The sequence below is a fragment of the Diaphorina citri genome, unplaced genomic scaffold (assembly GCF_000475195.1).
Source record: "Diaphorina citri unplaced genomic scaffold, Diaci psyllid genome assembly version 1.1 scaffold1404, whole genome shotgun sequence".
In the NCBI taxonomy this organism is placed as follows: Eukaryota; Metazoa; Arthropoda; class Insecta; order Hemiptera; family Psyllidae; genus Diaphorina; species Diaphorina citri.
The window spans coordinates 28,436-51,506 of record NW_007378830.1 but is presented as its reverse complement, the minus strand read 5'-3'; the positions used below and the strand labels follow the sequence as shown (position 1 = coordinate 51,506).

At 38.5% G+C, this 23,071-nt stretch overlaps 3 protein-coding genes across 7 annotated transcripts; 2 read left to right on the top strand and 1 right to left on the bottom strand.

Moving 5' to 3' along the window:
- The first annotated feature begins 1,198 nt into the window (after window positions 1-1,198).
- Window positions 1,199-23,055, top strand: LOC103515717 (LIM homeobox transcription factor 1-alpha). 3 transcript variants are annotated; one of them, XM_026828307.1, is made up of 7 exons: window positions 1,199-1,425; window positions 12,324-12,541; window positions 12,928-13,121; window positions 16,265-16,412; window positions 17,064-17,073; window positions 21,170-21,366; window positions 22,039-23,055. In XM_026828307.1, coding segments are annotated over exons 1-7 (1,035 nt in total). In that variant the 5' UTR covers window positions 1,199-1,423; the 3' UTR covers window positions 22,305-23,055. The 3 variants fall into 3 exon arrangements, with proteins under 3 accessions (XP_026684108.1, XP_026684110.1, XP_026684111.1); XM_026828309.1 differs by having other exon boundaries at window positions 1,201-1,371; XM_026828310.1 differs by lacking the exon at window positions 1,199-1,425 and adding an exon at window positions 11,636-11,797.
- Window positions 1,932-14,292, top strand: LOC103515718. 2 transcript variants are annotated; one of them, XM_017446782.2, is made up of 3 exons: window positions 1,932-2,175; window positions 3,067-3,346; window positions 13,473-14,292. In XM_017446782.2, the coding sequence occupies exons 1-2, from the start codon at window positions 1,947-1,949 to the stop codon at window positions 3,327-3,329; spliced, it is 492 nt and encodes a 163-aa protein (XP_017302271.2). In that variant the 5' UTR covers window positions 1,932-1,946; the 3' UTR covers window positions 3,330-3,346; window positions 13,473-14,292. The 2 variants fall into 2 exon arrangements, with proteins under 2 accessions (XP_017302271.2, XP_017302270.2); XM_017446781.2 differs by lacking the exon at window positions 13,473-14,292 and having other exon boundaries at window positions 3,067-4,166.
- Window positions 5,414-11,058, bottom strand: LOC103515715 (diamine acetyltransferase 2-like). Of its 2 annotated transcripts, none has more exons than XM_008480652.2 (4): window positions 10,898-11,047; window positions 10,632-10,718; window positions 10,287-10,435; window positions 5,414-5,819 (listed from the first exon to the last, which is right to left on the bottom strand). In XM_008480652.2, the coding sequence occupies exons 1-4, from the start codon at window positions 11,010-11,012 to the stop codon at window positions 5,655-5,657; spliced, it is 516 nt and encodes a 171-aa protein (XP_008478874.2). In that variant the 5' UTR covers window positions 11,013-11,047; the 3' UTR covers window positions 5,414-5,654. The 2 variants fall into 2 exon arrangements, with proteins under 2 accessions (XP_008478874.2, XP_026684112.1); XM_026828311.1 differs by lacking the exon at window positions 5,414-5,819 and adding an exon at window positions 9,786-9,881 and having other exon boundaries at window positions 10,898-11,058.
- Window positions 23,056-23,071: the final 16 nt, after the last annotated feature.

Here is a 23,071-nt window from a genome sequence, read left to right as displayed (position 1 = left end):
TATTTGATCTTAATACTTATTTTAGGAAATTTTCTAGACTCTGAGTGAGCCTATTTTCCCATAGATTAGTTACGAGTATGTACATCTGACAATGGTTATATCTTAATTTTCTTCTATGTACTTCTCTTCAATGTATGCCTCCCCTTTCTCCTACGTCTCATAATATTATAAGTCCTATACGTATAAACTGCACCATCACATACACACACACAGTACTCCTATATTTGTGTAACATATTGCAACCTTTTATATTTTAATATCCATAATAATATTGCCGTCTCTTCCCCTTCCACTTTTCTTTCTAGCCCCCTTCTCTTTTTCTTCCTCTTTGGAACCTTTTATTTCATCCTTCCACTTTTCTTTCTAGTCCCCTCTCTACCTCTTTTGGACCTTCTCTTCCAAGAAATAAGGGAATGGGTATCTGTCTTTCTAATGTGCTTTTGCTTACTCCTCCATTTCTGTATGATTTGCCTCTACTTCTAAAGCGAGACCATGACTTCTATTCCTTTTTTCGTTATTTATTTCTAATTCTCTTTTCGCCATTTCTTCTTCCCTTATTTATGTGTGTTTCCTCCGTTTTCCTTTTATAATCTTTCCTTCCCAATCCTTTCTTCCCCTTTTTTTGTTCCTATGTATTCTCTCCCTTTTACACAGGAAGAGGAAGTAGAGAACAATGAGTGAGTTTCCACACACACACCTGCATTTAATTTTGTCTTCTAATAATATTACCTCCAAGTTTCGACTGTCTCCACACATTCCTTGCCACACTTGGCATCTCCCTCAATATTACCTTCCACTTCCCCTCTTTCCCTTCATCCTTCCCCTCTCCTCCCACCATTTCCCCCTTCCTTCTCCCCCCCTCTTATTCTCCCCTCCCAAAATACCAAGGCCGCTTTGTTATGCAAAGTTTTATGAGACAGATAGAAGAAGAATCCTTATTTTCTTCTTCTTACTAGGTATTATTATTGTACTGCCAACATGTGTTGGTGCAGTTGTTAACGCGTTGGACTTTGGATCTGGAGGTTGGTGGTTCGAGTCCAAATCAAGTCATAAAATTTGTCTAGGTGTAAATCGGGGAACCTTCCTCCTATTCACGTCCTTCTTACAATTGGACACTTTTGTTTGAAAGGGTTAACCTGAGCAGTTCCTCTTTATCACCTGATAAGACACTGATAAGATTGCAGTGGTTAGAGCACACAGACATCTTGTTTGTGTCTCTTCACAGTTCGAACTGTGCGTATACAGAGTACACTACTAGAGGAAAGAGTACCCTATGCGCCTGAGTGTTTGAATGTGAGAGCTTCGGTACAAGTCGATCGTAGGATTTTGGTGTTTCTCTCTGGGATTGCAATCGTTTTGACGACTTGAGAGGTAAAACCATGGAATTGTTCATATTTTTAGACGTAGAATTGTGTGATTGATTATGTAAGTACCTACCTTATGTCAACCATTCACCCTCAGACCGTCTGATAGACCTGGGTCTGAAGCTTTTAGCACCTCTATGGCAGTGTAACAGAGTAATTGGCATTTTATTAAATAAAATTGGAAGTGCGCGTCTCATTTATTGTAGGTGTCAACTAATGACCACCATTCTATTGACCACTTTTAATCTTTTTTTTATTGTGATTTAAAGTCGAAAGAAGGGTAGTCAACTAGTCACCGTTCTGTTCTACTCAATGTATGTACATAGTGTCATGAAATTTCATGTTTGTACAAAAGCAGATGAGTGTGCTCTCTGACTTTGTAAAAGTTATCATCTTTGAAAGTTTACAAATTTTACTCAAAAAGCAGACAGAGGGTGGTTTGTGTAATGAAAAGTCCTTGCCAATGTCGGTACCTGTTTCCACATCTGGTCCAGTTCTTAATCAGCCGAATCAACACTAGTGTTGGTTTTTCATCATTCTGATAGTTTTAGCAAAATTTGTCCCCTCACTAATCCGCACCTCATGATAACCATCTCACTATTTATCTCAGGTCCACATGGGGGCCCTCCAAGCTTCATGAATGAAACAAGCTGCAGTGACACAGACACTGGCGGAGGTAGCACTTTGAATGACCCCTCGCACCATCACCAAAACTATTTGTCTATGAAAGATGAGCTGGGGGATAGTAATGAAGACAGTTTCTACAAATCGGTTCTCCATTGTACTACAGAGCGGCGGTTTATTTCTAATGGTAAGTTTTTCGCTTCCTGAGTCTACCTGCTTCCAAAATTGTAGGACCTTAAAGTAATCTTAGGCATTTGACTATCTGCCTTCAAAGGGATTTCTCACCTCTTTAAAATATTCCCCATTTCCAACCATTGATGTCTCTGCCTTTATGCCTCTACAAAAAATGATCCACCCTGAACACATAGGTAGGTATCTACCTAAAAACATTAAACGAAACATTTTCGTTTTCAGAATGTAATAAAAATATCCATAATGTTTCACTGTGAAAACATTAAAAAATGTATAAAATTTGGAAAATAATGATATTTAGGTATGCCGCATCCGTCCGTAGTTTTCGTCATAAGAGCATGCTGATAGAGCATTTTATAATAGCCTGCTTACCTGCTCTCTAGTCACTAGTGTAACGTTAACGTATAATCAAGTAGGTATCTAAACCCCAAGTTAATCTTGTCTCTTAAAATACACAAGAATTGCCAGTAACTACCTTTACTGGGAATGCTAGCACATCCAAAGTTTATTGTTTAAATAGAAACGGGTGTGTTGAATTTTCCCCATATTTCCCTGCCATTCTCTTTGGCAACATCGTGGCATATTAAGGTATAGCCATCAAATTTTCTCAATAACTATGGAAGGATATTTAATTCTTAAATGCTTCTTCTAAACATCTCTGTTTCAGACTATTACACTCCCTCTTCACACCATCACCATTCGCATCCAAGTCACCATCATCATCATCAGAAACCTCTCGAGTCTACTGGCGCAGCCTTGTACGGATTCAGTACTAGTTACTCTAATTCAACACTAGGGGCGCCCCATCACGTGGCCGCCATGTTTCTCCAGAACAGCTCGGCGGCTCCGGCGGCCTAAATGCTTCTTCTAAACATCTCTGTTTCAGACTATTACACTCCCTCTTCACACCATCACCATTCGCATCCAAGTCACCATCATCATCAGAAACCTCTCGAGTCTACTGGCGCAGCCTTGTACGGATTCAGTTCTAGTTACTCTAATTCAACACTAGGGGCACCCCATCACGTGGCCGCCATGTTTCTCCAGAACAGCTCGGCGGCTCCGGCGGCCCTGAATCCTATCGATAGACTTTACTCGATGCAGAACTCGTACTTCTGTTCCGAAGACTCGAATTTGGCGCCCCAATGACGTAATGTGGGAGTCAGATTGGAATTTATATTTTCGTTTACAATGAAGACATCTAAGGAGTCAAATTGGAATTTATATTTTCTTTTACAATGACGTCATCAAAAGAGTCAAATTGGAATTTACATTTTCGTTCACAATGACGTCATCAACGTAGGAGTCGGATTGGAATTTATATTTTTGTTCACAATGACGTAATGTGGGAATCAAATGGGAATTTATATTTTCTTTTTCAATGACGTCACCAAAGGAGTCAAATTGGAATTTATATTTTCGTTTACAATGACGTCATCAATGTGGAAGTCAAATTGGAATTTACATATTTGTTTACCTTATTTTTTTTTTCTTTTCAGTCTCGACCTATACCAGTATAAATGAGGTATATTCTGTTCTTTCCTCATTCAAGCCACATCCTGTGGGATGAGTCAATGCCATCGGTGGTGAGATTTGAGAAATTTGTCTGTTAATTGAAAAGATTTTTGGTAAATGGGAGTTTGACCACAATCGATGTCTAATTTTATTGTCTACAATAGGGTGATTCACTCTACAGACTAGAAGGTAGAAGTGTAGGTATGTATGTAATACTCGTTATGTTTAAAAGGATTCTAAGGGAAATTTTCCCCCTCACAAAGGGAACAAGACAAGACAAGACACCCTGTAAATTTTTCTCATTTTCTACCTATCAGAAGGAAGTGTCAGACTAATAAACTCGTATGTAGAAAGATATGGACCAATTTCTTTGTTTTGTATTGTATGTTGGCTTTTTCATGGTTAACCATTAAATAAATAAATACCTATACAATGTTTTAAATGTTTTCATCACATTAAAGATTAAACCTATTTACAATGGTATTTTTTTCTTCCAAGTAAAATTTTGAAATTTCACCATACTGTGGGAATCACAAAATGTTTTACAGGTAAGGCACCTACATAATATTATACATAATTATGCTGTCAACCAATAACACATTACTATTCCTGAAAGCTCAAAATGAGAGTAAGAGAGTTCAAAGTTCGGAGGGGAAATTTGGAGGTGCAGAAACAAAGGGTAAACTGGAGGCTGCTGAGTTTATATTAAATGAGGATAATTTATTGAAGAATAATAACAATAAACTGAGAAACAAGCTCAAAATGAGAGTAAGAGAGTTCAAAGTTCGGAGGGGAAATTTGGAGGTGCAGAAACAAAGGGTAAACTGGAGGCTGCTGAGTTTATATTAAATGAGGATAATTTATTGAAGAATAATAACAATAAACTGAGAAACAAACACATCAGAGAGAGAGAGAGAGAGATTTAGGAGGTGGGGGAATTAATGAACGGTAGAATAAAGCAAAAGGTGAAAGCCTTATTGAAACATGGAAAAAAGCCAGGTAGGATTGCTTGTCTTTTCGAAATACCCTTTTAAGTTTAGAGTAGCCATCTGGGTACATCACATTAAATTTTCATTACTAAGGAGGATTTAATTTAAAAAAAAAAAATCTTAACCAAGAATATGCCTTTACCTCGTACCCTCACAGAAAGTTAACTTTTCAATACAGGAAATTATCAGTAAAGAAAACACAAAGACTTCCCTTTCCCCAGGATGAGGGAAGCAAAAATGGATATTCATATGAAAAAATAATACAGAAGCTAATGGGGAAACAATAGACATACAAAGAATTATCCCCGGGGAAGAAACCCCACACGGTGTGCAGACTTTCTACATTATTACGTTTTGTCAGCAGGTGTGGGTTCGTGGCAAAGTTCGCGTATAATTTTCGGCCTCCCTGAAAACAAGCTCAGAACAAAGAACACCAGGGAAAGTTTTCACAAAGAAATTAAACTTGTATATTTTATTCAGAAAATCTCCCTGAAAATGTAACTCCGGAGCTTTGGCTCTGTTGCTCTACAATAGCTGGTATATTGTGTGTGTTGTACCTTCTTTTTAATACTGAGAAAATTCTTCTTTGAAAGTGAATTCAGCATATTTATTCAGTTACCTACTGGGATAGACCGTTCTTTTCTGGGCAACTTCTGATGGGCAACATCAACCAAGTTTCAGTCAGTCTTTGGAGTCTTTCTTTATCAACAATGGTGTCCCTGGTATATTGTGTGTGTTGTACCTTCTTTTTAATACTGAGAAAATTCTTCTTTGAAAGTGAATTCAGCATATTTATTCAGTTACCTACTGCGATAGACCGTTCTTTTCTCACTCACATTGATGGGCAACATCAACCAAGTTTCAGTCAGTCTTTGGAGTCTTTCTTTATCAACAATGGTGTCCCTGATAATCTTTAAAATAAAACCTCTTGGAGGAACTGCTTTCTCTTTGGGATCCATTTACTTTGGAGCTATTTGGAGCATATCTGAGCCATCGTGTCCTTATTGAGCCGATAAACATGCCAATCTTCCTTCTCGGTGATGTTGATGGCGCCCAATTTCTCGTAGAAATGTCTGGCCGGATTCCAGGACAAAACAAACCAATCCGCTTGGGCACAATTCATGTCAACCCCAGCCTGCAGATCAAACGAAAAGGAAAGTCAATAACTCATGAATAATTTCAGTAGTTAAAGTTATAGAGTATAGACCAAACAAATAGAGGTTTCTGGAGGTATAATTTGGAGACTAAAGATTAGAGATTAACTTTGCCAGAGGTCATTTAGGCATTGGTGAAAAATACCTCACAGACACCTAATAGAACCTTGAACCAGAGTTGGAAGATTTTGGACAAACGAAAGATAGTGGTAAGAAGGACCCCTCTCCCTTGAAAGTACTAGAGTAGGTAGGTAGCTAGTGAAATGTGAAATGAGGAACCTATAAATATCTAGAGCAAGAAGATTCGCCTTGAAGTATTGATCTGTAGGTAGTAGGTATATTAATTAAGGTATGTCCATGTCCACACATAGTCGACCGGCCGTCGATCGATGTCGACTGAGCTGTCCACACTGTCTCGACAACATAGATTAATCTCGTCGATTAATGTCGATCGACGGCTGGTCGACTATGTTGGGGTTTAAGCCCAGGGTTATGTCTGTGTCAATGATATGCAATGCAGTCATAACCCGGGAGTTATAACCCCCGTTTGGTTTTACAACCTCAGGTCTCAACACATCATAATATTGGAGCTCGTAAAACTGGAGATTCTGTAGACATATTTTGATTTGAAGAGATATTTCGACTTGACGATTTAGAGATTTGACGGAAGAACCGCCGAGGCAAAGGAAGAGGACATTTACATAACACATGTCTCTAAATGAGTATTGGATGTACCCCTCTTGTATCCACAAAAATGTCCAAATATCCTCAAGAACGGTATTTTTTAAAAGAAATTTTAGTTTTCAACCAGATAGCCCTTAGTTTGTCTTCACCAGTTCACGATCAATTTTCTTGCTAGATATTTGGCAGCACGTGAAATTAGATTCATTCAATTAAAACACCTGAATTTAAAATTATGGAATAACAAAACGAGAATTTGAAATTAGAAACTTTGAGAAACTTATTTTTATTTTTAATAATAAAGTAGGTAGGTAGGTGTTGTGCATCAACCTTGACCAAGAATATCAACGTTGTAACCAAGGGTACAAAGGAAAAGCTCGCGCCCCCCCTGATTTGTCTTCACGCCCCCCAGTTTGAGAACCTCTGCTCTAGATAGAGGTGACTACCTCTGTGGTGAAGTGGTCAAGAAGCTCGCCTGGTAAACAGAATCTATATGAACAGTAAAGGTTGAAGAAATGGAGGGGAAAGAAGAGAGAATGATATCTAAAAGGAGGGGAAAGAGAGAAGGAAGGAGAGAGTGAGAGGGGAAAATATGGAAGAGAGAAGAGGGGAGGGGAAGAGAGAAAGACATCTAGAGGGAGAGGGAGGGAGGGAGGGCAGAAAAAGCTGCACCGTGTTTTTGTATGTGAACAAGAAAGACAAGGAAAATGTCAGAGAGAGAGGGAGAGAGAGAGCATAGTCGCAGAGGAGGAAGGGAGAGGGGAAGGAATGTTAGTACTTTTACCTTTTCGTGCAGCATTATGAGAATATGAAGAAGGAGAAGTAGAAGGGGAAGAAGAAGGAGAGGAAGAATAAGAGATACAGGGGAAAAGAGGAACAAGAAGGAAGAGAAATTGAAGAATAAGGAGAAGAAGAGTAGACGAAAAAGGAAGAGAAGAGGAATTTCAGGGAAGGATATACATAGGAAAAGGCAAAGGGAGGAGCAGGAGATAAAGTATAAAACAAAGAGGAAGAGGAGGAGGAGGAGGAGGAGGAGGAAGAAGATAAGGGGGAGGAAGACAAATAAAAGAAAAACGGTGCAATAGTTTGGACACATTCCAGCGTCTAGAGCCAATAGTTTGGTGCTTCCTCATATCCTAATCCTATAGTGACCAATGGTAAGGTAAGTAAAGGGAGCTCGGTGCACACTGAACGGATAACGAGGTTTAGCTCGCTCCTGCTGATTATTATTGTTACAGTCGAACTTGAATAAGAAGGAATCCAAGGAAGAGACAATATTTCAATATTTTTTATTGATTCTCAAAGATGAACAGCAAAGTAAGTTTCGAGAGGTATACAGGCAATTAGCAACGAAACGTCAAGTCATTAACAAAAAGGTCACATTCCGTACTCCTCGCCTTAGTTCCTTTTCCTGTATGATTCCTCTGGTGCCAAGTTACAAATAAAACAATTTACTATTTTCAATATTGTTTGGTGTAAAAGAGAACGGGCGTAATATAAAATTTCGAAATGATTCTTTCACTTGTTTAGACTGCTGGGGTAAAGGGACTTTTCAGTCCTATTCGGGCAGGATAAACAAGGTATATTCTATTCTATTCTATTCTATTTTCAATATTGTTTGGTGTAAAAGAGAGCGGGCGTAATATAAAATTTCGAAATGATTCTTTCTCCTTCACCAATAAAAGTTAGAAACTGGGGAGCAAACAACACAAAAACAAATAAAAGTCAGAGTTTCCATGTCTAACATATTTAACAAATAAATACAAATAAAAATTGATGGGCCATATATTTTCCAAAAATGTCTTAAAGATGAACAGCAAAGTAAGTTTCGAGAGGTATACAGGCAATTAGCAACGAAACGTCAAGTCATTAACAAAAAGGTCACATTCCGTATACTCCTCGCCTTAGTTCCTTTTCCTGTATGATTCCTCTGGTGCCAAGTTACAAATAAGAAAACAATTTACTATTTTCAATATTGTTTGGTGTAAAAGAGAACGGGCGTAATATAAAATTTCGAAATGATTCTTTCACCTTCACCAATAAAAGTTAGAAACTGGGGAGCAAACAACACAAAAACAAATAAAAGTCAGAGTTTCCATGTCTAACATATTTAACAAATAAATACAAATAAAAATTGATGGGCCATATATTTTCCAAAAATGTCTTATTTGAAAGCTAGAGAATTTAGAGGGAAAATGCAAGCAATGGAAGACGGGAGACGGGCTTTGCAAGGGATTTAGAAAAATGTCTTATTTGAAAGCTAGAGAATTTAGAGGGAAAATGCAAGCAATGGAAGACGGGAGACGGGCTTTGCAAGGGATTTAGAAAAGTCCTATAAGATCCCTGTGAAATGTCTTTAGAAAACATCTACAAAATAATTCTTAGAGATAAATTTCTCCTTTCTCCTTTTTCTCGGAAGATGTTTCTATGGTAACGCTCCACCCTTTTTCGGAAAACTTTTCCTCTCTCAAAATGTTTTCAAGGGTCGTTTTCTTGTTTGCTACATGACTTCTTATTTTATACATTCTTTCCTGATATTTTCCATTCTATTACTTCTTTTATTAATATTGAGTTCTCTTTTATTTTATTAGTTTTTCTTCCTTTGTTGTTCTGGAAGTCTCCCTTCATTATCTGCTCGAGACTCGTTCATATTGCTTTCTCTCTTGTTGTTCCCCACTGTTTCATGTTTGTACAAAAGCAGATGAGTGTGCTCTCTGACTTTGTAAAAGTTATCATCTTTGAAAGTTTACAAATTTTACTCAAAAAGTAGACAGAGGGTGGTTTGTGTAATGAAAAGTCCTTGCCAATGTCGGTACCTGTTTCCACATCTGGTCCAGTTGTTAATCAGCCGAATCAACACTAGTGTTGGTTTTTCATCATTCTGATAGTTTTAGCAAAATTTGTCCCCTCACTAATCCGCACCTCATGATAACCATCTCACTATTTATCTCAGGTCCACATGGGGGCCCTCCAAGCTTCATGAATGAAACAAGCTGCAGTGACACAGACACTGGCGGAGGTAGCACTTTGAATGACCCCTCGCACCATCACCAGAACTATTTGTCTATGAAAGATGAGCTGGGGGATAGTAATGAAGTCAGTTTCTACAAATCGGTTCTCCATTGTACCACAGAGCGGCGGTTTATTTCTAATGGTAAGTTTTTGCTTCCTGAGTCTACCTGCTTCCAAAATTGTAGCACCTTAAAGTAATCTTGGGCATTTGACTATCTGCCTTCAAAGGGATTTCTCATCTCTTTAAAATATTCCCCATACATAGAGTTGCTCAAGAAATATTCGGTACCCAGAAAACGTATGATAGGAAATAAAATAAGACGCTAGCCCCACCACTTGGCTGTGACCATCTGGAACACAACGAAGTCATGGGAGGACAAGGGACAGAATCTAGGGGCTCCTAAATGCCCGGGGCTGACGGATACAAGCCTGTTTTCAGACTTTAGGGACTCCTATAAGTCATAAGCTCATAAGGGGATGCGGGATATATGTACCTACGCCAGTTTTAGTGCCCTAGACGACCACGGCGGCCGAGAGTCCTAGACCAGAAATATGATAAATAGGTAAATGAACTTTTATCCAGCCACTAATGGACCCTAAAGTTGTGTTCACACATAGTCGATGGCCGTCGATCGACCTCGATCAACACCGATCGACAGCCGTCGATTATTTGTAGACACAGCCTAATAGGTAGGTACAAGTCCCGTTCCTCTAAATATTTTCAGAAACAGGAATTGACAGGAAAGAGAACTTACTTTGACGACACTCTTAATCAAGGTTTGTCCAACTTTTTGCTGTCGCCAAGATTCCTCAACGTAAAGATCCCTTAACCAAAGAGCTCTGCCTCTTAAAAGAGAATAAAATTCGAAATACAGAGCGTAACCCACTAAGCGGAGCTTTCCATCTGTGAAAACAACGTTTGAAACTTTGAAAATATTGAGCCAATTTTGAGGGAAAGAAGTTATGGATATGGATAGATATTAATTTGAAACATTGGCAGTGTTGCAATACAAATAAAAAAAAAAGAATTCTTAAGAGAGTGAATTTAATAATCATACCTAAATGGGATGGGTGAACATCTAAATTTCGGTCATTCTTACCATTCTTGTGGGTGTCCTTTTCTTTGACTTCGGCTACAAAAGCCTTCCACAAAGGCGGCTGACTCTCAAATCCATCCTTTTCCAGAGCTGTAATAAAAAATAAAGACATGTAGAGGTGGTATTTTTGTTAGTTTTAAAGCCCCCAATGCTAATAAAAGCCAAATATCCAAATTTGAAAGTAAGATTAGGAAGGTTCAGGCTTACAGGGTACAGGTACAAATCAAAATTTTTAGAATCTACTAAACTTGAATTTTTGGACAACTTACTTTCTTGAGTAATTTTGACAGCGTTGGGCATTTTCTCAAATACAGCAAGCTCCTGTAAAGAAATCAACATAGCGCAAGTAAAACAAAAGCTACATGAAAAGAAGCAATCTAACATGGTCGTAGTGACATAATAGAGCTTAAATATCCGATGACCCTACTTATATCAATACCAGTCAACATAATTTTATCTTCCAAGTGTGGCCCTGCTTCACACAAGTGTTGAAAGGAGAAAAAAATAATGAAAAATATTTGCTATAAAATATTATGATAAGAAAGGTAGGTATGCACATAGGGAAATACAGGTTGAGATGCTACAGGGGTACGCTCAAGGTATTCCTTTCGTTTTCATAAGGAACTTTTCGTAGGGTTCGGTAGGATGGGAGTACCTCTATCGAAGAATTTCGAGGATAAGAGTATCAAATTTTCTTTTTGGGGGATAACTTCAGAAGCAACTTTTCTTGATTCTTGAATATCTCTTCTTGTTAACACAAAACAGGAATCAGAACACTAAATTCTTCTCGGCCACCTGAAGTTCAAGGCATACTACTTACTTACATTCCGTCTCCGTGAGATAGGCATGGCACCTGTTTCACGATGTCCGAAGGATATGGTTTTACCAATGGTAAAACCTGTTTCCCAGTCAGTCCATCAAGGCAGAAGGGGCAAAGGGACATTTGAGTCCTATCCAGCAGGATAACCATCCTTCTCTAGGTTAGAGCACACAGACATCTTGTTTGTGTCTCTTCACAGTTCGAACTGTGCGTATACAGAGTACACTACTAGAGGAAAGAGTACCTTATGCGCCTGAGTGTTTGAATGTGAGAGCTTCGGTACAAGTCGATCGTAAGGATTTTGGTGTTTCTCTCTGGGATTGCAATCGTTATTTTGACGACTTGAGAGGTAAAACCATGGAATTGTTAATATTTTTAGACGTACAATTATGTGATTGATTATGTAAGTACCTACCTTATGTCAACCATTCACAATCAGACCGTCTGATAGACCTGGGCCTGAAGCTTTTACCGCCCCTATGGCAGTGTAACAGAGTAATTGGCATTTTGTTAAATAAAATTGGAAGTGCGCGTCTCATTTATTGTAGGTGTCAACAACTAATGACCCTTATTCTATTGACCACTTTCAATCTTTTTTTGTGATTTTAAGTCGAAAGAAGGGTAGTCAACTAGTCACCGTTCTGTTCTACTCAATGTATGTACATAGTGCCATGAACACAGCGAGTTTTTGCAACCAATATTAGCGTCCCGTTAACTGAACTCTTTAACATTATATGACGAAAACCCATTTCTGTGCATATGCAGAAACAAGTTTTCGTCAAATTACTTTAAAAGAGTTCAGTTAACGGGACGCTGATTTTGGTTGCAAAAACCCGCTATTTATTATTCATATCAATTTGCTGTCCGTGTTCCAGGTTGTACGTGAAGAAATGTCTGGGATGTTCGGAGAAGTTGGGTCCAGACGAGCTGGTCATGAAAACTCTGGATAACGTTTTCCACGTGCAATGTTTCGTCTGCGTCGTGTGTGGTAGCCGCCTCCAGAGGGGCGAACAGTTCGTCATCAAGCAGGGACAGTTGTTTTGTCGGCCCGACTACGAGAAGGAGGTTGAGATGCTACAGGGGTACGCTCAAGGTATTCCTTTCGTTTTCATAAGGAACTTTTCGTAGGGTTCGGTAGGATGGGAGTACCTAGGTATATCGAAGAAAGAGATTTGTCCCGAATTTTCGAGAAAGCTTCAGAAGCAACTTCTTGAATCTCTCTTCTTGTTAACATAAAACAGGAATCACAACCTAAATTTCAACCCATGATAATACATATTTTCTGATCAGTTGATCAGGGGGGATTCATAGAAGCTGAACCCATCCCTTAGGGCTGTTTGCCAAATGCTAATACACCTATGCCTCAGGGTGGGCTTTTTGTGTATGTGGTCAGGGCAGAAGGGTGAAGGGACTTTTAAGTCCTATAGTCCTATCCAGCAGGATAAACAAATAAACATCCTCGTTTTCTTCTCCAAACAGACTATCCATGTGAGGATCTGATCACCTCGTCCAAATCTCATGACGGGAGACGCGGACCTAAACGACCAAGGACCATTCTGACCACCCAGCAGAGGCGAGCGTTCAAAGCCTCGTTTGAGATCAGTCCCAAACCATGTCGCAAAGTTCGCGAAGGATTGGCGCGAGATACCGGGCTGAGCGTGCGGATTGTACAGGTAAGAAGAGAACTCTTTTAGGGGAAAATTTGTTGAGGTTTGAAGATGGGCCAACCTAGGATAAGGAAAGTCGTGTGATGTTCACATCAGATTTTTTTTTTTTAAATATCAAAATATAGGTAATTATTTTGTAGGTACAATCCACCCGGGAAAATACAGAAACGGTCAACATATTCACTATTGCATAAAACCAGAGGAGACTGGCTTTAGGGGAAAGCGGGAAATGGTAGAGGGTCCACACTGGCTGGACACGAAACTATGCAGGAAATCACTTTGATCTTTTGTTCAGAACTCGTACTTCTGTTCCGAAGACTCGAATTTGGCGCCCCAATGACGTAATGTGGGAGTCAGATTGGAATTTATATTTTCGTTTAAAATGAAGACATCAAAGGAGTCAAATTGGAATTTATATTTTCTTTTACAATGAAGACATCAAAGGAGTCAAATTGGAATTTATATTTTCGTTCTCAATGACGTCATCAATGTAGGAGTCGGATTGGAATTTATATTTTTGTTCACAATGACGTAATGTGGGAATCAAATGGGAATTTATATTTTCTTTTTCAATGACGTCACCAAAGGAGTCAAATTGGAATTTATATTTTCGTTTACAATGACGTCATCAATGTGGAAGTCAAATTGGAATTTACATATTTGTTTACCTTATTTTTTTTTTCTTTTCAGTCTCGACCTATACCAGTATAAATGAGGTATATTCTGTTCTTTCCTCATTCAAGCCACATCCTGTGGGATGAGTCAATGCCATCGGTGGTGAGATTTGAGAAATTTGTCTGTTAATTGAAAAGATTTTTGGTAAATGGGAGTTTGACCACAATCGATGTCTAATTTTATTGTCTACAATAGGGTGATTCACTCTACAGACTAGAAGGTAGAAGTGTAGGTATGTATGTAATACTCGTTATGTTTAAAAGGATTCTAAGGGAAATTTTCCCCCTCACAAAGGGAACAAGACAAGACAAGACACCCTGTAAATTTTTCTCATTTTCTACCTATCAGAAGGAAGTGTCAGACTAATAAACTCGTATGTAGAAAGATATGGACCAATTTCTTTGTTTTGTATTGTATGTTGGCTTTTTCATGGTTAACCATTAAATAAATAAATACCTATACAATGTTTTAAATGTTTTCATCACATTAAAGATTAAACCTATTTACAATGGTATTTTTTTCTTCCAAGTAAAATTTTGAAATTTCACCATACTGTGGGAATCACAAAATGTTTTACAGGTAAGGCACCTACATAATATTATACATAATTATGCTGTCAACCAATAACACATTACTATTCCTGAAAGCTCAAAATGAGAGTAAGAGAGTTCAAAGTTCGGAGGGGAAATTTGGAGGTGCAGAAACAAAGAGGTTATACAAAGGGGGGGGGGGTAAAATATGTACCCCGGTATTATTTGTACTCGTATAGGTATAGGTATTTATAAAGCTTGCAAACAGGTGGTAGGTAGATATTTGTCTGGTGTGGTGATGTTTGGTCCGACAAGTTCACATGGCCTAGGTATTTTTCTCTCGCACCATAGCACGTCTAACACTCAGAATGTTGGCGCGGAGTAAATGTGGTTTTGTATGACCCGACTAACCGACTTTTAAAGTAGGTACCTTTGATTGCAAAATTTAAGACTTTACTTTTGTCTAAAAGTTTCTCTTCAGTTCAGAATGAAGCTCTAACTCCAGCAACATCAATGTTGATGTTGTTTTCATTCAAATTTCGAAGCATCTCACTCATTTTCCCGTTTTGTGTTGTTTTTGTGGCAGCGTGGTGTTTAATAATAATTATAATAAATTTCCAAGTTGTTACATGTTAACAGAGTCTGTTCCTCCGTTTACAAATTTATTCCATGACAAATGAGATGAAGAGGGAAGTAGATGTTCTTCATTCATTTTAATTTCCTCTCCGTTGAGTCGGTTGTACGAATGTGACTTCTGTTAACATTAAGTTTGTTTTCCAGAAGATCTCTGAAATATGGAATGAGTTTACATACCTCTACGTGGAGGAGAATTGATTGAAAAGTAGAAACCTCTGGAAGCGATTCCGAAAATCACATTTTACCCGACCTAAAACCGACTCAGAGCGACCCGACTGAAAATTTTGAAACCTAGGTTGATAAGATCGCCCAACTGATACACTGATAGACGCAAAGACTATAGAAGGTAGAAGGTTATGAACAGTATTGAAACACGAGTATAAGGCTCAAATTTTTAGATGTAGGCACTCCTACTATTACAAAAGAGTAGATAAACCTGCTCCGTGTGACTTGATTTAAGAAAATAACATAAAACTGAGATAACGCTGATGTGTCTCTTCTCGCCCATCTGATGAGACCATGAGAGACATACTACGGGATGGGCATGCTACGACACTAACCACACGAGTCTAATGTAGCAGTTAGCAGTTGTTTCATTGATACGAAATAAAATCGGCGGTGAAACACCTTAAAAAAGCAAGTATGCAACACAACTGGCCCGTGCTCCATTCATTCTCTCTTACACCGCTTACACGTTTCGTTATTAATTTTCAACCCTGTCTGTCATCGCATCTATTATGATAATGTTCGGCGTTTTGTTTTCACTTCAGATGTTTGTTTCGAGTGATGTTTTTGTTCATTCATTCGAGGCTTTGAAAAGTCCCACCGGAGTTCGGAGGTGACGAAAGTCAACCTCACCGTCATTTGTCTCTTGGAGACGCGATTGGCTCTGAGGTTGATTCGTGGGTCTTAACAATCCCTGATGGGTAAAGGCCCGTTCCCTTTGGTCGTTCGGGGGAAAATATCGTGTCGTGTGTAGTGGGAACACTCTCATTTAAATTACATTGCCTACAAGGACATTCGGAAAAAAAAAAAAAATCGGATGGAAGTCAAGACGGACCTTTAGAGGTGCTAGGGCCTACGGCCAGAGAGAAAACAAGCCATTTGAACATGTCGGAACAAACATAACCGCGTTAGAACAGTGCTGCCACGGTTGGGGTGATCCAACACAGTCAAATGAATTGTTTTTCTTTCTCACCAGAGCACGTCCAACGCTCGGCCGTATGTTGGCGAACTTGGCGCGGGCTCAGTGCGGTTATGTGTGACCTTAAATCTCTTATGATTACTAGAAACTTTTCCCCCCAACAGGTATGGTTCCAAAATCAGCGAGCCAAAGTGAAGAAGAATCAGAAGAAGGGAAGACTAGAGAACAAATCCAATTCAATGAGCGGGAGCAACAAAGATACGGACAATAGTAGCGATGAGATGGACAAGGCTATGATTCTCAAAGATGAACTTATGATTCATTTTGGGGGGGGGGGGGTTGGAAAATTAATTTTTAAATGGGTTTTAAAATGGAAATGATTCATTTTTGAGAAAGTCGGAGAGACTTTCTTCCAAAATACCTATTCGTAGAAGCTCAACCCGTCCTTTGGGGCTGGCCAAAAAAAAAATACCTATTACTCTCAACTATCTCAACATAATTAGGTACCTATTATGGTGAGTTTACAAATTGCAATTTTAAAATGACCATTAGGTTCCTATATCTACTAATCCAAAGGTGTCTTTGTTAATTTGACACTTCTACTACTTCTATGAAGAAAACTCCCCTGCCCTTCTCTGACAACATGTCTTCTATTTATTAGTTCATCCAGTAATTCCAATATGTATTGGAACACCCTGTACACATTCTCTTCTATACTATGGCATATCATTATTAAAATTTATGTGAAAGTCCCTCCTTGTTCCCTCAGTACCACCCTGAAATTCTATTAAATAGTTTTAAAGCGTGCCTCTGTCTTCTGCCAGGGATTATATTTATGGCTTAATAAAGTTGTGTAATAGTTTATTCAAGTTAATAGTGAAAGGTCCTCAGTTAATGAACATCGAACACTTTCCAATGCATGCTATTATCAATTGAAATTCAAACGCTGTGTGGAATGAGATTAGCAAAGTGCATTTGATAGACTAGGCCTGGCATGTATACTGGAAAAACCGGAGGGAGGTTTAGCCCGAGCCTGCCTCGTCTTGTTGTTGATCCTTTGGTTCGTAGATGACTTGAGACTTGAGATGCCCACCTCTGTGGCCAAGTGGTCAAGAGCACTGACTTTCAACCGGAAATTTTCTAACCAGACTTTTCCCTTCTTGTAAGAGCTTCGGTGTCACACATGAAAGGGTTACTTACTTACTTTCTGTGTTCGCTTTGACCAATGACCGTGTCAGATACTCCTCTTCCAATATTCTGCAACTTGGATCTAGCAGCTATTAAATAGTTTTAAAGCGTGCCTCTGTCTTCTGCCAGGGATTATATTTATGGCTTAATAAAGTTGTGTAATAGTTTATTCAAGTTAATAATGAAAGGTCCTCTATTAATGAACATCGAACACTTTCCAATGCATGCTAAATGCGGTTATCAATTGAAATTCAAACGCTGTGTGGAATGAGATTAGCAAAGTGCATTTGATAGATTAGGCCTGGTATGTATACTGGAAAAACCGGAGGGAGGTTTAGCCCGAGCCTGCCTCGTCTTGTTGTTGATCCTTTGGTTCGTAGATGACTTGAGATGCCCACCTCTGTGGCCAAGTTGTCGAGAGCACTGACTTTCAACCGGAAATTTTCTAACCAGACTTTTCCCTTCTTGTGTAGACCTAAAGCTTCGGTGTCACACATGAAAGGGTTACTTACTTTACTTTCCGTGTCCGCTTTGACTAATGACGTATACCGTGTCAGATACTCCTCTTCCAATATTCTGCTACTTGGATCTAGCAGCTAGCAGCAGGTCTTGTTCGTTGCAGGTAGCTCCTACGTTTGGGCAGAAGAGAAGATGGGCCTCGTCTTGGATAGATCCACAGTCGCACATGTCATCTTCACTGAGTCCCCATTTCTTCATGTTCTTCTTACCAAGCTCAGTGGTGCAGTTGTTAACGCGTTGGACTTTGGATCTGGAGGTTGGTGGTTCGAGTCCAAATCAAGTCATAAAATTTGTCTAGGTGTAAATAGGGGAACCTTCCTCCTATTCACGTTCTTCTTACAATTGGACACTTTTGTTTGAAAGGGTTAACCTGAGCAGTTTCTCTTTATCACCTGATAAGACACTGATAAGATTGCAGTAGAACCTTGAACCAGAGTTGGAAGATTTTGGACAAACGAAAGATAGTGGTAAGAAGGACCCCTCTCCCTTGAAAGTACTAGAGTAGGTAGGTAGCTAGTGAAATGTGAAATGAGGAACCTATAAATATCTAGAGCAAGAAGATTCGCCTTGAAGTATTGATCTGTAGGTAGTAGGTATATTAATTAAGGTATGTCCATGTCCACACATAGTCGACCGGCCGTCGATCGATGTCGACTGAGCTGTCCACACTGTCTCGACAACATAGATTAATCTCGTCGATTAATGTCGATCGACGGCTGGTCGACTATATTTGGACAAGAGTGTAATGTATACGATGTGAGGATTAGTGAATCCTGGTCATGAAATTCAATTTTAATAATCTGCATTGTGTGTCAAAGGGACTTCATGAAAGAGGGGACAGAGCTTTTTTTTCATAAGACATTGACATCTAGAAAGCCCATGGAGTATGTGTGCTATTGTACTAAACATTTAACTATCTACCTACTAGAGGTTGAGATGTTAAGAATCCATGCAGTATGGACGAGTGGTTAAGAGCACTGACGTGACGCTCGACCCGAATGTACTGGGTTCGAATCCCGAGCGGGGCGGAAATTTCCTCACCAAATATTTCCATCATTCCGGAGAGGAATAGAATGGATGTAAAAGAGGATGTGTCTTGATTCTTGAAGTAAAGCCAAAACAATTCCGAGGTCAAAAAACCCAAGAGGTCCATCTTAATAAGTACTTTTACGTCTTTTACTGGTACTTCTGTTACTCTACGCCTGTTTAATTTCCAGAAAAAAAAGGCAAAAGGAAAGCAATAAGAAGGAAGTAGTTAAAGACTAGGTGGGGTAAAGCCATTCACAATTCACATCCTTTCTTAGGTATGTAGGATTGTAGGTACCTATATCCTACTTGACTTTTTGTTTTACGAGAAATCGTTATCGTTTGTTTTTATTTGTTAGAATATTGTTTTTATTTGTTTTGATATACCAGCGGAAGAGTGGGGTTTAAGCCCAGGGTTATGTCTGTGTCAATGATATGCAATGCAGTCATAACCCGGGAGTTATAACCCCCGTTTGGTTTTACAACCGGGTCTCAACACATCATAATATTGGAGCTCGTAAAACTGGAGATTCTGGAGACATATTTTGATTTGAAGGGATATTTCGACTTGACGATTTAGAGATTTGACGGAAGAAGTACCGAGGCAAAGGAAGAGGACATTTACATAACACATGTCTCTAAATGAGTATTGGATGTATCTACCCCTCTTGTATCCACAAAAATGTCCAAATATCCTCAAGAACGGTATTTTTAAAAGAAATTTTAGTTTTCAACCAGATAGCCCTTAGTTTGTCTTCACCAGTTCACGATCAATTTTCTTGCTAGATATTTAGCAGCACGTAAAATTAGATTCATTCAATTAAAACACCCGAATTTAAAAAGTTGATCTGTTCAAATCGGAATCACTTGAAATTTCAAATGGAAACTGGACACCTGCTTGGAGAGAGGAAAATTAGGCATGCAAAATTGGAGCACCAAGCCTGCACTTGTGTCTCTGTTCGAGCAAAATGCAAGGAATAAACAATTAAAAATATAGAAGAACAGGGGAATGACGAATTCTTTTTTTATTGAAATTACAAAAGCGCAATGATAGATGCTGTAACACGCTTGAATATTCTGAAAGTACAGGGTTTGGTAAAAGTTCAGAGGTACAGGAACGGTTTTGAGATCCTAAATGGTGACTTTTTTTCGTGAAATTATTCCGAAGTGGAGAATTAAATTTTCTTATTCTTCGATATATTTATTATTCACATTAATTAATTTCTTTCTTGTAATCTTGTTCCTTATTCTTTTCCCACTATGGATATTGGTTGGTAATCTTTACAACAATTTGTTGTAAAAGTTCAGAGGTACAGGAACGGTTTTGAGATCCTAAATGGTGACTTTTTTTCGTGAAATTATTCCGAAGTGGAGAATTAAATTTTATTATTCTTCGATATATTTAATTATTCATATTAATTAATTTCTTTCTTGTTCCTTATTCTTTTCCCACTATGGACATTGGTTGGTAATCTTTACAACAATTTGTTGGTTGCTATATCCGGAACAATTCAGCTCTTGTTAGACCAGATTCTCAAGTTTTTGCCAAACAGGAAATTCTTCATTTGGCAGAACCACTGATATACAATCGGTGTCTGTCTTTCTTTGCAGGATCCTTCACTTGTTCCTTCCTTAGCTCAATAATTAGCTAGGTAGATATTAATCTTTTCCTGATTTCCTGATATGGGTATTGCATGTCTTTCCACGTTATCCTGTATGAACCCTGAATATTATTCAATAGTAAAGAGCAGGAGAGAGGAGATTCATGATGTTTTAAAACCATGAAGCAACAACCCTCCCCCCAGTATGATATAATAAAATAATTCTTTTAATTCTAAACAATGCAATGACACCAATACAATGCAATGATATACCTTCAGTGTGTGTAATATATGTATGTACATATGTATAATGTTTATGTACATATGTGCGTCATCAACGTAGGAGTCGGATTGGAATTTATATTTTTGTTCACAATGACGTAATGTGGGAATCAAATGGGAATTTATATTTTCTTTTTCAATGACGTCACCAAAGGAGTCAAATTGGAATCAAAGGTTAGGGCTATAAAGAGGTCCTTGTTTTCCAATTTGCCTGTTTTCCTTTTTCTGAGGGAGAGGGGTCATTTCTTTTGTACCTACACATATAAGTACCTATAAAGGTGTGTCCACACATATTCGACCGGCCATCGATCGATGTCGACTGACACGTCCACACTGCCTCGACAACATATGCAGATTTTCATCGTCGATCGACATTGATTGATCGACGGCCGGTCGACTATGTTTGGACACACCTTAAAAACGATCTAACATGGTCCAGCTTATTCAATGTTTACATGGGGGCCCTCCAAGCTTCATGAATGAAACAAGCTGCAGTGACACAGACACTGGCGGAGGTAGCACTTTGAATGACCCCTCGCACCATCACCAGAACTATTTGTCTATGAAAGATGAGCTGGGGGATAGTAATGAAGTCAGTTTCTACAAATCGGTTCTCCATTGTACCACAGAGCGGCGGTTTATTTCTAATGGTAAGTTTTTGCTTCCTGAGTCTACCTGCTTCCAAAATTGTAGCACCTTAAAGTAATCTTGGGCATTTGACTATCTGCCTTCAAAGGGATTTCTCATCTCTTTAAAATATTCCCCATTTTCCAACCATTGATGTCTCTGCCTTTATGCCTCTACAAAAAATGATCCACCCTGAACACATAGGTAGGTATCTACCTAAAAACATTAAACGAAACATTTTCGTTTTCAGAATGTAATAAAAATATCCATAATGTTTCACTGTGAAAACATTAAAAAATGTATAAAATTTGGAAAATAATGATATTTAGGTATGCCGCATCCGTCCGTAGTTTTCGTCATAAGAGCATGCTGATAGAGCATTTTATAATAGCCTGCTTACCTGCTCTCTAGTCACTAGTGTAACGTTAACGTATAATCAAGTAGGTATCTAAACCCCAAGTTAATCTTGTCTCTTAAAATACACAAGAATTGCCAGTAACTACCTTTACTGGGAATGCTAGCACATCCAAAGTTTATTGTTTAAATAGAAACGGGTGTGTTGAATTTTCCCCATATTTCCCTGCCATTCTCTTTGGCAACATCGTGGCATATTAAGGTATAGCCATCAAATTTTCTCAATAACTATGGAAGGATATTTAATTCTTAAATGCTTCTTCTAAACATCTCTGTTTCAGACTATTACACTCCCTCTTCACACCATCACCATTCGCATCCAAGTCACCATCATCATCATCAGAAACCTCTCGAGTCTACTGGCGCAGCCTTGTACGGATTCAGTACTAGTTACTCTAATTCAACACTAGGGGCGCCCCATCACGTGGCCGCCATGTTTCTCCAGAACAGCTCGGCGGCTCCGGCGGCCTTGAATCCTATCGATAGACTTTACTCGATGCAGAACTCGTACTTCTGTTCCGAAGACTCGAATTTGGCGCCCCAATGACGTAATGTGGGAGTCAGATTGGAATTTATATTTTCGTTTACAATGAAGACATCTAAGGAGTCAAATTGGAATTTATATTTTCTTTTACAATGACGTCATCAAAAGAGTCAAATTGGAATTTACATTTTCGTTCACAATGACGTCATCAACGTAGGAGTCGGATTGGAATTTATATTTTTGTTCACAATGACGTAATGTGGGAATCAAATGGGAATTTATATTTTCTTTTTCAATGACGTCACCAAAGGAGTCAAATGGGAATTTATATTTTCGTTTACAATGACGTCATCAATGTGGAAGTCAAATTGGAATTTACATATTTGTTTACCTTATTTTTTTTATATAAAGGGACTTTTCAGTCTCGACCTACCAGTATAAATGATTTTTGGTAAATGGGAGTTTGACCACAATCGATGTCTAATTTTACTGTCTACAATAGGGTGATTCACTCTACAGACTAGAAGGTAGAAGTGTAGGTATGATGTAATAGGTACTCGTTATGTTTAAAAGGATTCTAAGGGAAATTTTTCCCCTCACAAAGGGAAATAACTACGTACCTACATAAAAGACACCCTGTAAATTTTTCTTATTTTCTACCTAATCAGAAGGAAGTCAGACTAATAAACTCGTATGTAGAAAGATATGGACCAATTTCTTTGTATTGTATGTTGGCCTTTTCATGGTTAACCATTAAATAAATAAATACCTATACAATGTTTTAAATGTTTTCATCACATTAAAGATTAAACCTCTCTACAATGGTATTT